The sequence below is a fragment of the Chinchilla lanigera genome, unplaced genomic scaffold, assembly GCF_000276665.1.
Source record: "Chinchilla lanigera isolate Chin_1 unplaced genomic scaffold, ChiLan1.0 scaffold00046, whole genome shotgun sequence".
NCBI classification, from domain to species: domain Eukaryota; kingdom Metazoa; phylum Chordata; class Mammalia; order Rodentia; family Chinchillidae; genus Chinchilla; species Chinchilla lanigera.
This window is the reverse complement of record NW_004955447.1, coordinates 19,089,825-19,102,723: the sequence shown is the minus strand read 5'-3', so window position 1 is coordinate 19,102,723 and position 12,899 is coordinate 19,089,825. Positions and strand designations below refer to the sequence as shown.

At 38.6% G+C, this 12,899-nt stretch overlaps 1 protein-coding gene across 8 annotated transcripts in view; it reads right to left on the bottom strand.

The window, feature by feature from the left end:
• Fryl (FRY-like) overlaps nt 1-12,899 on the bottom strand; it is a 266,366-nt gene that overhangs the window by 80,013 nt on the left and 173,454 nt on the right. For all 8 annotated transcript variants that reach the window (XM_005392935.2, XM_005392937.2, XM_005392940.2 and 5 more), the window contains 4 exons: nt 10,580-10,666; nt 6,892-7,063; nt 6,352-6,484; nt 2,825-2,932 (listed from right to left, as the gene is read on the bottom strand). In XM_005392935.2, coding sequence (XP_005392992.1) covers nt 2,825-2,932; nt 6,352-6,484; nt 6,892-7,063; nt 10,580-10,666 — 500 coding nt within the window. The remainder of the gene's footprint in view (nt 1-2,824; nt 2,933-6,351; nt 6,485-6,891; nt 7,064-10,579; nt 10,667-12,899) is intronic.

Sequence of the window (12,899 nt, the reverse complement as noted above, 5' to 3'; positions counted from 1 at the left end):
AAAAAGCCAGGCATGGTTACATATACCTCTAATTTCAGCACTCTGGGATGCTAAGCAAGATTGAGAGTTTGAGCTCAGCAGAGGTAATTTAGCAAGTTAGTATGACCTGTCTCAAAATAATGTATATATGTATAATAATAAAAGGGCTGGAGAACAGCTCAGTGCAGAGGCTCTGGGTTCTTGCCCCAGTACTGCAAAAAAACAAAATGTGTGTGGGGGGGTTAACTCAACATATAAGGCTCTAAAGAAAGTTTAAGTCTAAATAGAAGAGGTCATATAAAATTATTTTTTAAAGACATCAAAGATAATGTGAGTAAATAAGGTCTAAAATGCACATCAGATACTGTAAAAAGGGAAGAAACTTTAAAAGGACAAAGGAACTAGGTTGGGGAAAGGAGAAAAGAAGGAAGGGAAAAATGAGAGAAACGCAAGTTAGTTACACTATTAATGTTTCCTGGTTCACAGAAAAGGAATTTTTGTGCAAATATAACTACTTTAAAGATAGTAATATGCAATGTATTAACTATGGTTTTTATCATCTAGTCATGAAATTTTGTTTTACCTTTTTTCCATAAAATAAAAAAAATGTAAGAAAAAAAAGACAGTGTGAGACTTTGAATATAATTTCAGTTATATGATTTTTTAAAAAACAAAAACTAGTATGACAAAGTAGTGAAATCACCAGTGTCTTACAATGCGAAGTTTCTGATGTAGGTCTAACGAGGATTATTTCGGTGACTGACAATAATGACGAATGCATTAGACTTGGAAATAGTCTGAATAGATAATATTAGAAATCTGCCACAATTACACATGTGGGAAGCCGGGAAGATGGAGGGATTCATAACGACAAGAGGAGGGAAGGTGTGTGGGTTAGGAGGAAGGAGGAAACACAGACTCCACCCTGCTGACCTCAGCTGTGGTCTCCACGAAGCTAACCTTAACCGCCATGGAGGTGGAAGAGAAAAGGTCTCACAGCTACACACACTCAGGTACGAGCCACAGAGCAGCAGCAGTTAAAAATGGGCACACCACAAACAAACAGGGTCGGATTAAGGCCGCGGCTCAGTGTGCTGCCTCCGAAAGTGATAAGGGACATAATCTTGAGAGGAGAGTGACGGGGCTCCATGAGGCCCACTGGAGGCATAATATTATCCTTAAATCTATGAGTAGAGAAAGTACCTATCTCACACCTATCTGTGTGACTCAGGAAACATTCATGGGTTGACTATTCCTTGTGTTGAGGACATAACAACGTGGCCTGGCTAATTAAAGGCAAGGGAGTTAATTAAATTTCCTTAGAGACTGCATACAAGTCTACAAATTTACAGTGCTTCTTTGTTTGCCTCCTTTATTTTTAAATAAAGGAGATTCTGACACCATAATTCCAAATGACAGGGACAGAAGACCAAACAGAAGAGACAGTAGGATCTTCCTTCCCACTCAAGTAAATTAACTAGACACGAATATCCTAGGGAAAAGAGGCAAAGGAAATAGAGAAGCACATTGTTACTCTGGGATCAGATGCTGGGTGCTTTGCTAGGCCGCCTGTCCCTGCCACTTCCAGAGGCAGCTTCACTCTGGTGAGGGACGTGGGCAATCTGTCTTCTTGTCCATTACCCCAGGGACACAGGGGGGTGAGCCGACAGGGAGAGGGAAGGGACGGGCAGGACAACAGCGGCTGCTCACCCTCTCCCGAGGAAGAATGTTAGAAACAGTTAACATTTCTAATCACCAATGTTGATGGATCTTTGCAACTCTGCAACCTAACTCTTAGCAAAAATTAAGAGAATGAGAAGGGAAGGAACTTAATGATGCACTTTTAAACTAACTCCCTGCCTCTCTCAATCCCCATGGGAGACAAATGCCACTTTATCGCCGATCTTAACCTGCAACAGGCGAGGTGAGTGAGGCACATGGCTGTGTGAAACACAAGATGTTTTCGGAGGTGACTCTGGAGCAACTGGCTCCCTGTTTATTCACTGTGAATTTAACGGGGCCGCTCGCGGAAAGTGCCCAGCAGCCAGAGAGGACCCTGGATGTATTCCCGTCACTGCACTTGGGTTTTCTTTCTAGGGCAGAAGGTGACACACTGTGGCTCAAGGGCTAACCCGGCCTGCTGCCCACGGAAAGCAGCCATGCCCGCCCCCTCACATCTGGCCTCTGGATGATCTTCTACCACAGCAGCGGAGATGAGTGTTTGTGACGGGTTGTGTGACCTGCAAACCTTAACATATTTCTTATTTGGTCCTTTACAGAAAAAAAAGATAACAGCATCAACAAGGCAGTTTCTGAACAGGCTGTCACCTCAACCTAGGATTCCTTTTAGGAGTGAATTTTGACTGTCACGTCATTTACTCATTTTAGAGAGCAAAGGTGTGCTTAATAGAGGAAAAGATCTAAAAATGGGACCGCTTACAGGCTCTGCCACAGGAGAAAAGTGTGAAAACAAGATCTGGTTATCACCCTAGATGCGAAAAGAATTATTGTAAGGGTAAAAATGACAATTAAGTCCTACCTGGGTGTCATAATTCATGGGCAATTCCATATGTTAAGGGATAATTGTTATATAAATCCAAGGAGTTCTTAAGATAGATTAAGAATTAAAAAACAGGATATATAGGAAAATCCAGATCTTTTAGAAGTTAAAAATGAGAAGGGAAAATGTGATTAACTAAAATAAAAGACAAAAAGTAAAGCAAATCAAATGGATTAAAAATTCCTTTATTACTCGCTTTGTAGTAAAATAATAGCAGAATCCTATCATTAATTTAAATGGATAGTAAAGACACAAAATTAACACCATAGTCAGGAACTTTCTTACCTTGCTAACAATTCAATAAGGTCAGTTCTGCTCATACCATCAGGAATCAACCTTGGAATTGCAGCAATACAAGTTCTAAACAAATCAATTTTGGGTTTTCTTTCCCCCCTGAAAAAATACATCACAAATAATTTATAAGAAGTATATTACATAAGCTAGACAATGAAATTAAATTTGCAAAAATAGTTACAGAAGGTAGGAGCCCATCCTACCTTCCCCAAGTTTAATTATTTAACATAAAAATGAATTTAAAATGGAAAGAGTGTACACAGGGCTGGAGATATAGCTCAGTGGCACATGTGCCTGCCTGGCAAGTGTAAGGTCCTGAGTTTGATTTCCGGTACCAAAAAAAAAAAAGGTGTACACAAATCCAGTAGATAATAACCAGCCTCTGAACAGACAAAAGAAACAGAATTCAGGATAATAAAACCTAGCAAAGCAAAAAAGGATTTTGTTAATTAGAAAACAAGCAAAGTAATTGTATTAGATAATAAATCATTAATAATAATAATTTCAAACATCAGTAAAATCATTTAAATTTTAAATATCCAACAATTATTAAATATTGATTAATACTATAATAGTATCAATATAAATATGATTAATTTAAATTATAGTACTGATATTAAATATTTCAATATTAGTTATTATTTGGAGCCTCTAAAATTACAAAACTTTTTTCATTTAATCTCCTATGTTAATAAGACTAACAAGACATTTAGAATTAGACATTCTCATATGTCATCATTGGTATTGTTTCCTGTGTCTGCCTGTGATACGTAATACAAAAATACACATTTAAATTTTAGGGAATAAAATGTGCTCATTTTTAAAAACCCTGCTCCCAATTTTGCATGCTTATATCTAGTAATCTGAGCAACTGATTTGAAGACAACAATACACAATGGAATAACCATTGGTGAATTCCTACCATGTTGTCTAGTGAAACTCTGTATTATCTCTAATGTTTTATCTAATAATTATTTTTTTATTCTCTTTAATGGTTTGAACAATTTTCCATTCTTACATCTGGTAATCTAAGCAACGTAGCTGAAGATAACAGTATGTAATATAACAACCACTGTTAATTCCTATCATTTTGTTTTGAAAGCCTTTATCACTTTTAAGGTTCTTGCTTTGTTCTGTTTATGTCTGTGATGTCGGTATGCTGCTATTCTTTTTTTTTTTTTTTTTTAACTACTCTCTTTAAAATAAAAAAAATAAAAAAACCCATCCTGGTCCCTCCAGAACAGAGGCTTAACCAATTTAACTCTACCAGTTTTTCTTTTCTTATTTTGCTTTTCCTTTTTTTAATTCCCCTCTTCTTTCTTCCCCTCTCCTGCCCTCCCCTCCCCTCTCCTTTCCTTTCATGTGTGTGATGCTGGGGGGCTGAACTCCAGCCCTTGCATGTATGGTAATAAGCAGTGTTCTACCATCAAGTTATGTCCCAAGCCCTTCACCATATTTTCTTACAGTTATTTGACAATTTATTTAAATATCTAATCTCTTAATACGTTGGAATTTAGTTTTCATTTTAAAGTAAGGTTTTTAGTTAATTTATTTTATTCAAATTGTTCTCCCCTTGACCTAATAAAATAATCATTACACAGAAAAGAAGTAGACTGTTCTAAATATGTTAGGCATTTGTTTTTTTTTTTTTTTTTTTTTGGTTTTTCTCCGGTACCGGGAACTGAACTCACGACCTTGCGCTTGCCAGGCAGGCGCTTTTGCCGCTGAGCTAAATCCCCAGCCCCAGGCATTTGTTGTAGTGGCCTTGGACATGCTATCTCCTTGTGGAGATTTTTATAGTCTTCCCTTCACAAGGGAATTTCAGTTACCACAATTTAGTTAAATAACAACAGTTCCCAAGAACATGGTTTAAATTTCAGCTATTATACTTGAAACTTAATGATAGTAGCACAAACTTTGCTGTTGGCTCCCTCGTCCAGAAAGCACTGTGTAAATAACAGGCGCACACCACGAACGATAGCGACAAGCCACACCTGGCTTTCAAGCTGCTGTGACGAGTCAGCGTGCACCTGCTCCCACACAGCACAGTGTACAGGTGTGGCGTGGGCTTGTTTCAAGGGATAAAGCTGTGTGACCTTTACCCAAATAGATAATCAAAAGAACTAGGTAACAAAGATTACAGTGCAACCAAGAAAGGAGAATGAGATCTCTGCGCAGCAAGTTCTTAAATTTCTACGTTGGCTTAGCATCCATTTCAAACGTAGTTTCAACCTTCTTGCTGGGCTCAGTCACTCCAGATAACTGTCTAGTTCTCCAGCTTCCTTCTCCTTGGCTCAGTGCATCCATCCGGGTCTCTGCTGCTGGCTTAGCATGCTGTAGGACAGATGCTCCCTGTAGGAGAGTGGGGTGTACCCTGCTTGACTGGCCCTGCTGACTCCACACCCCACATGGACTGAACTGACATGCCACAGAGATCATCTCTCCGTCACAACATGACTTCCTGGAACTTGGACTGTCTGCTTTAAGCTCCCTCCTTGAGGGAAGGCCATTTGGATGACTTGTGGGCCCAACAGAAGCACTCGCCCAGGGTCCTTTTCTCTTTCTCACTCTCCCCACCCGCTCCATCACTTATGTGCATGTGGTTTCTGGGCATGCTGTGTAGGACCTGTCAGTGATAAAATCTTTATTTCATCTTATGTTTCTCTTAATCAGTAAAATGATGTTCTTTGTCTTAAAGACCCTAAGTTAAAATGCATCAAAAGTGATATTAAAATTCAATGTTATTGAGATACAGAAGAAGAGCTGCTCAGGAGATGCTGACACTGCTATCATTTGAGACACTACAAGACAGTAAGAACAACTAAACAACAGCAAACTATTGACATAAGTGAGGAAAACTGGTTGTGATGAAAAGGAGGAACACACCTTAGGGCAAGCAATACAGACAAAAACTTCACATTAAAGAGATTCTCAAGCTGGGTGTGGTGGTACACCCCTGTAAGCCTAGCACTCAGGAGGCTGAGGCAGGAGGATCGCTGTAAGTTCAAGGCCAGCCTCAGCTACATAGTGAGACCCTGTCTCAAAATACCCTCCCAAAATACCCTCCCTGCAAAAACCCCACCAACCAAAATGAAATAAACTCTCAGAGATATTAGAATACAATAATATTCAATAACTGCATATTAAATACAGAGATCAAGTCAGGAATGGTGGTGTACAGCTGTAATCCCAGCATTTAAGGCTAAGACAGGAAGACTGCGAGTTTGAGGCCAGTCTGGGCTACACAGTCAGTTGGAGGCCTCGTCACTAGGAATAAACTAGTCTGAGATCCAGGGTACATTTTGTTATCTATACTAGTTTGATATATTAAAGACTAAAACAACACACAGAAGTAATCATATTAAAAACTGTAGCAAATGGCAATATGGGAGAACTCTAGACGAGAAAGTAAGGAGACAGTAAGGAGAAAGTAAGGAGAAAGTAAGCAGGAGCCAACCACCTGTATATACTCTTTTATGCATGGAAGTAGCAATGAAGGTAAATCATTTACTACGTACGTAATCATATCTTCAGGCTCCTTATTAGACATCTGCACACTAGTCATACACATTGGTCTTCCAACTTCTTTGTCCAAATGTCGGAGAATGCTATCTAAAGCTTTTCTTACTTGAGGATAGTAAACTGACATTCCTAGGAGAGAAAAGCTCCCAATTATAAAATGTCAAAAATTAGATAAAGTATATTTAGCCTATGCATCTTTAAATAGCATTAGCTCATTGTTGTCACAAAGGAAAGGGTTTCAACTGTGACACAGTTTTTTCCCTGATGATCTGCTTTAGTATGTAAAAATTATGTTAAAATTTTGCAGAAAAGTCAAATTCATTTGAAGAAAGGACACTATGTAATGAACAGATATAATGAGAAGGGTCTTCCCAGAAAGATTTACACATATTGCCAAAAATATTCATTTGGTATCATTGTATGTACTAGAATAACCATTACCTGGCAAATACATGTTTTAGATTTGATCACAGACTTTTACAAAAGAATATTCACCTGTATTACAAAGCCATGTATTTATTCCAGTTAACACTAACCTATGACTTTTGCCTCTTCATCTGTCAAGGTTTTATTGAGAAAAATCTTCTTTACACGAAGAGTATTTCCTGAGGGAAGAATCACTCCAGTTGTTGGCATGGGTGGTTCGCCATCTTTCTGCTGCAAGCTGTCTGCTATGACAAGGAACACTCTGAGGCCTATATTCATTCTCTTTAGAGAAAAATTACAAAGTGAAATTAGTGCCATATATTATCTTTTTGTCATGTTAGAAATATCTCACCAAATAAAGTGGGAAGATGAGACAAAAGAAGTCAGATGGAAGACTAACCTTCCTGTTTAACATTTTCAACCAGTCCCGGCAATCGCGTTTGCTTTGGTACCAGAATCCCATATATCTCCCACTGACTTCTGGGGTCAACTTGGTCTCCTATTCTCTAGGGCTTGTTTCAAACGTCTTCCACCCTTCCTCAACTCACCTTGATGTCTTCCCTCCCTTCGCCTCTCTAAGCGACAATTTTCCCTATTTCACAGAAAGAAAAAAATTAACCTTCCTGAAGCTCTCCCTACAAATCACACCAGTCTACTCAGAACTGCACTTCTTCCTGCCCTTTGCTCATTAGAATTGGGGTGGGAGTGGTAGTCTTCCTATTTGTTATCCCATCTGCTCTTGCATTTTCTGGAATATCACACCATCAATCCCTTCTCTTTCTTGCATCTCTGACATTTCCCATTAGGCTGAAATTATCCCGTTTCTTTTAACTATACTCAATTATCTTGATGGAATAAACACTGCCCACGAGGCACTTAGAGGTAGCTCTCACTCATTAGTGATCATATTTTTCAAGACAATGGGCATTTTTCTTGCATTCTACTGGACTTTTCTGCAGCATGGCAAGGTCAAATTTTCTTTCTCTCCTGAAACACCCCTCCTTTGATATGGCTATGTCACTTCTTGCTATATTTCAGGATCTCCCTAGCCTGTTGTGTCCTATCATTATGTATTCTCTCTCGAAGAAAGTGCCTATATTTATATGGCCTCCATTACCATCTATCCCAGACCACCAACAAACTTTTTGCCTGTGCTCTCCTCTGAACTCAGACTCTTGGGACCCGTCGGAGTGTCCTCAGGTTAAACATTTTCAAACCAAAGGCAATATCTGGTCTCCAGACCTATTTTTCTCAGTGTCCCTTTTCACAATGAATGATCTGCCATCTATTGGCAGCACCACTGTGGAAGTGCATGCCGTCACTGCCTCTGACTGCCCCAGTGGCCCTAGAGCAGGGTACATGTACCCCAAAGAGTGCGCAAGGCATTTCACTGGAGTACAGCAAGAAAATAAAGCTTGTGCTCACATGTATTCATTATCCAAGTAAGACTAAGACTTTAGGTTTCAGTCATCTTTATATAAAACACGGTAATGATGCCCTCCCTCAGATGGCAATGTGTCTCATAGTCTCAGATCAAAGAGAGTAATAAAGTAAGCCTGAACGAGCAACGACCACCACCTAGAACGACCAGTAGGTTTTTCTACTCTTAGTAATGAAAACTTCAGTGAGAAAAGCAACAATTTCTTTCAGAAGTAAACATCAGCGGACAGAGTATTTTTTTAAAAAAGGAATGCTCAAAACCCTAGCCACACAGGAAATACCACAAAGAATCAACAACTGTGATCTCATCTTATTAAAAGGCTTTGGAAAGTAAAAGAAACCACCAACAGAGTAAACAGACGACCCATAGTGTCAGAAAAAAAATTTTTGCCCGTTGTTCCTCAAAGGACTTATTATATCTAGAATAAAGAACTCAAAATCACACCCCTCAAATTTAGAGACCCAATCCAAAAATGGGCATCTGAAATGAAGAGACACTTGTCAGGTGAAGAAGTACAAATGGCAAATAAATACACGAAAAGATGTTCTGCATCACTGGTCATTTGAGAGATGCAAATGAAAACAATGCTGAGATCCACTTCCCTCCAGAAAGAGTAGCTATTATTAAGAAATCAACCAATGAAAAATGCTGATGGGGCTGTGACGAAAAAGGAACCCTTTTCCACTGTTGGAGGGAGTGTAGACTGGTGCAATTAGTGTGGAGATTCCTCAAAAAACTAGGACTGGAGGTTCCATTTGACCCAGCTATTCCCCTTCTTGGTATCTTCCCAAAAGAGTTAAAAGCATCAGACCACAACAGTATACGTATACCCATATTTATGGCATCACAGTTTGTAGTAGTTAAAGCTTGGAAATAGTCCAAATGTCCATCAACTAATGAATGGATAAAGATGTGTTTCTTTCATACAACAGAGTACTACTCCACCACAAAGAAGGGTAAACTTGAGACATTCCTAGGAAAATGGATACACCTTGAGACCATATTCTTCAGTGAAATAAATAGGATACACATTCTTAAATATCACATCGTTTCCCTGGTATGAGAAACCAAAAGGTCAAAATGTATTTAGGTATTGTGAGATAGGAAGAAAATGTTCAAATAAGGACTAGGGAGGAAGGAAGGGGAAAGGAAGGAAGGGTCAAGAAAAAAAAGAATAGAAGGAAAAAATGGAAACAAAGCTCTTGTAAATAAGGAAGGGAAGAGAGGTTGAAGGAAGGGGAAGAGAATAGGGGGAAAAAGAAGAATTAAGATATATCACGTGCAGGTACAAATTCCTTATGATGAATGTTATCATTATTTATATCTAAAATGTAACAATACAATTATTTCTAAAAAAGAAACATGGGCAAAGATTCTGAATAAACATTTCTTCAAAGAAAAAAAACATGGACACCCAAAGGCTGGGATGAAGCTCAGTGGTATGGAATTTGCCCGTTATGTGTGAAGCCCTGGGTTCAACCACCAGTATTGGGGAAACAAAAAGATGCTCAAGAGAATATCTTTTGTTCTCTGATTTTTGTTGCTAGAAACCATATTAAATATGTTATCTATAAAAACATTCATGTCTACCTACTTTTAAAAATCTGGAAATAATTATTAGTTTATCTTAACAATTCTATAAGTGAGTGAAAAACTTCAAGAACTTTCCAACTCATTTGTAAACACATAAACATATATCTTAAGATTCAATTACAAGGTGGAGTAGCATAGTAATTTAAAATGCGTAAGAGAGAGAGCGTTTACTTTGCCTCTTTATATTCTCAAATGTCATTAGATTCTAATAGGCAATTAGGTTGTAAAATATTTTGAAACAATCTAAAAATGTAATGTCTCACAACTAATGCTGAGAGAAATGTGAGGTAGCACTTCTTTTGGGGTGTTTTTCTTTCCTTCTTTCTTTAATTGTTCTCTTTCTTTCTTTTTAAACTGTTAATTCCATCTGGGTGAAAGGATTTTTGTCCTTCAGAACTTGGAATAGTATCTGCTACAGTGTAGGTGCTCAAAAAATGCTGAATAAATGATATTTATTAAAGAACACTTTGAACATAAATCATGTAAAGTGGAAGAATTCATGTCACAACTTCTAAAAGCCAGCTGAGCTGGCTAGTCTGGAAAATATTCTCCCTCTGTTATTTTCTACCATGCTTATTACCACCATTAAACCATTGAGCCAGTAGTCAGAAATGTTAAATAAGTTTTCCAGGATAACACCCATAGTGAGAAGTAGAGCTTGGATTTGAACCTAAGAGTTCTGACTCCAGAACCTTTGTTGAAAGGAAATAAATAAATAGTACAGGACACTATATTATACTATGTATGCTTTTTTTTTTTTTTACCTCTGGATTAATGGTGAAAGTTTTAGTAGATTTTCCAACACTGAGAAGATCAAATATTATTTCTTTCATTGCAAAATCCAAACGTTCCTAGAAAAAAACCCCAAACAATTAGTCCTTATAATTTGCTGGTACAGATTACATATCTAAGAATCATACACACAACAGCAACAATAGAAGTTTATGCCCTTAAAAAAAACAAATCTAGCAGAGCGTGGTGGCACACGCCTGTAATCGCATTGCTCAGGGAGGCTGAGGTCCAAGATGCATGGCAGGTTCAACTCCTGCCAGGCAACTTAAGTGAGACCCTTTCTTGAAACAGAAAAAGGTAAAAAGGACTGGGGACAGAGTTCTGCAATAGAGCACCTTAGCACCACCAAACAGGTAAACCAAAAAATACAGAAACCTAGCCGAACAAAAGAAAAAGGTTAAAATAGTATAAATATATTACTTAATATCAAACAATTGGCTTACTACATTCATTCGCCAAAATCATATTCAAATTTTCAGTGAAAGATTCTCAGAAGGATCAAAAAAAGAACTCCTAAGACAACAGGTATGCAACAAGTGCAGGGAACAGCAGGGGTCCGACAAGCACAGGGCTCAGACAGAACTCCAGGAGGAAGATGGTACTGAGTGGGCGGCTGCCTGGGAGGCGCTGCACGGACCTGGTGGGCTATGAGAGTGAAGTTAACCTGAGGGGATGGACACAATTCCTGAGACAAAGAAACGGCATTAGATATGCCCCAGTAAACAGAAGTGTATTCATTTTGTTTAAATATTCCTTTTTTCCTCATTGTCAAAAATTATTTTATTATGGATTATCTAAATCATCATAGCTTCTGTTCAAAGAGAAGATAATCACTATTCTGGAATCCAGATCATTTAACCTGAGGTCATCTTACCTGTTTCTCTGGGGCTGATGTCTCACAGGAATATAACCAGCGCCTCAGACTGGCTCACTCAGCATCCATTTAGTAACATTCTAACAATGCCGCCACCCCTTCCCTTTGTTTTTTGTGACAGGATCTTGTTGGTAGCCCAGGCTGGCCTTGAACTCACAGTGATCCTCCTGCCTCATCCTCAAGAGTGCTAGGATTACAGACGTGCGCCACCAAGCCTGGCTTAACAAACCTTTTCTTTAGGGCAGAGGCAAGAAAAATAAATGGTGTTTCCTAGTAACTAGGCTTTAGGATGCAATTTAAACCCTGCAAAGTGGTACACTCACGAGTCTTTGGGAACTGGGGTTGTGAGAAGGAGGAGGAGGAGGAGGAGGACAGGAAGAGAAGGGATCTGTTTTACTGGTGAGATGCATGACCCTGAAGTAAACCCATACATGATGACTGCTTTACTTGACAGCTTTTGAATTTCAGCATATCAGCAAGCAGCCTTCTAGACAGCACAATGTGCAATTTTCTCCAGCTCATACAGATTAGAATTTTTTTCTTCACTTCAGTCCTACCAGCAATTCTGAGAGCTATAAGATCCATAGGATTTAAGTAGCTACAGTGCATTTTATTATCTGAAGCAAATTAATATAGACTATGCAAACAATTTTCTAAGAAATCTTTTGAGATACTCGGGGTAATCAGTCAATGGGATTATTAGACACTTTCATGACACTTTAAAGTTCTTCTACTTCTGTGTCTCCTTCTCCCAGTACAAGGTATGATAAAAAATATGGTGAATGCTTAAAAATTTTTTTACTTTTTTTTTGTACTGGGAATCAAACTCAGGACCTTCTGCTTGCCAGGCAGGCACTTGTGCTGCTGAGCTATATCCCCAGTTCCTAAAAATTTTTTAAAATTAAGGTAAAAGGAATATTTTCATTATTTCCCCTCAAAATACTCCCCCCCACTTGGAACACACCTATCCCACTGTTCTTCCACTTTCTGAAGCAGTTCTGGACCTCCTCTTTTGTGAGGGTCCTTAGTTGAACTGTCATGGCTGCCTCAATGTTCTGAATCAATTCAAAACTTTTACCTTTCATGGCCATTTTAACTTCAAGGAAGAGCCAGACGCCACAGCTTGTCAGATCCAGTGATTAAGACGGATGAGGACATGCTGCAATGCTTTTATGTGACAGGAGCTGCCATAAACATTTAAATCTAGTCAGGACATCGAGGCAGCCACAGAAACCGGAGAGGCCTTCCAGAACTGCTTCAGAAAGTGGCAAGGATGGTGAATGTTTCCAAAGCAAGGGGGAGTAATTTGGGGTAGGGCTGATGGCAACGTGACTTTCACTATAGTAAATTTATTTTTAATTTAAAAAGCAACTGTGGTTTTGTAAAACACTTGTTGTAAATTAATGATTTAAACTTAC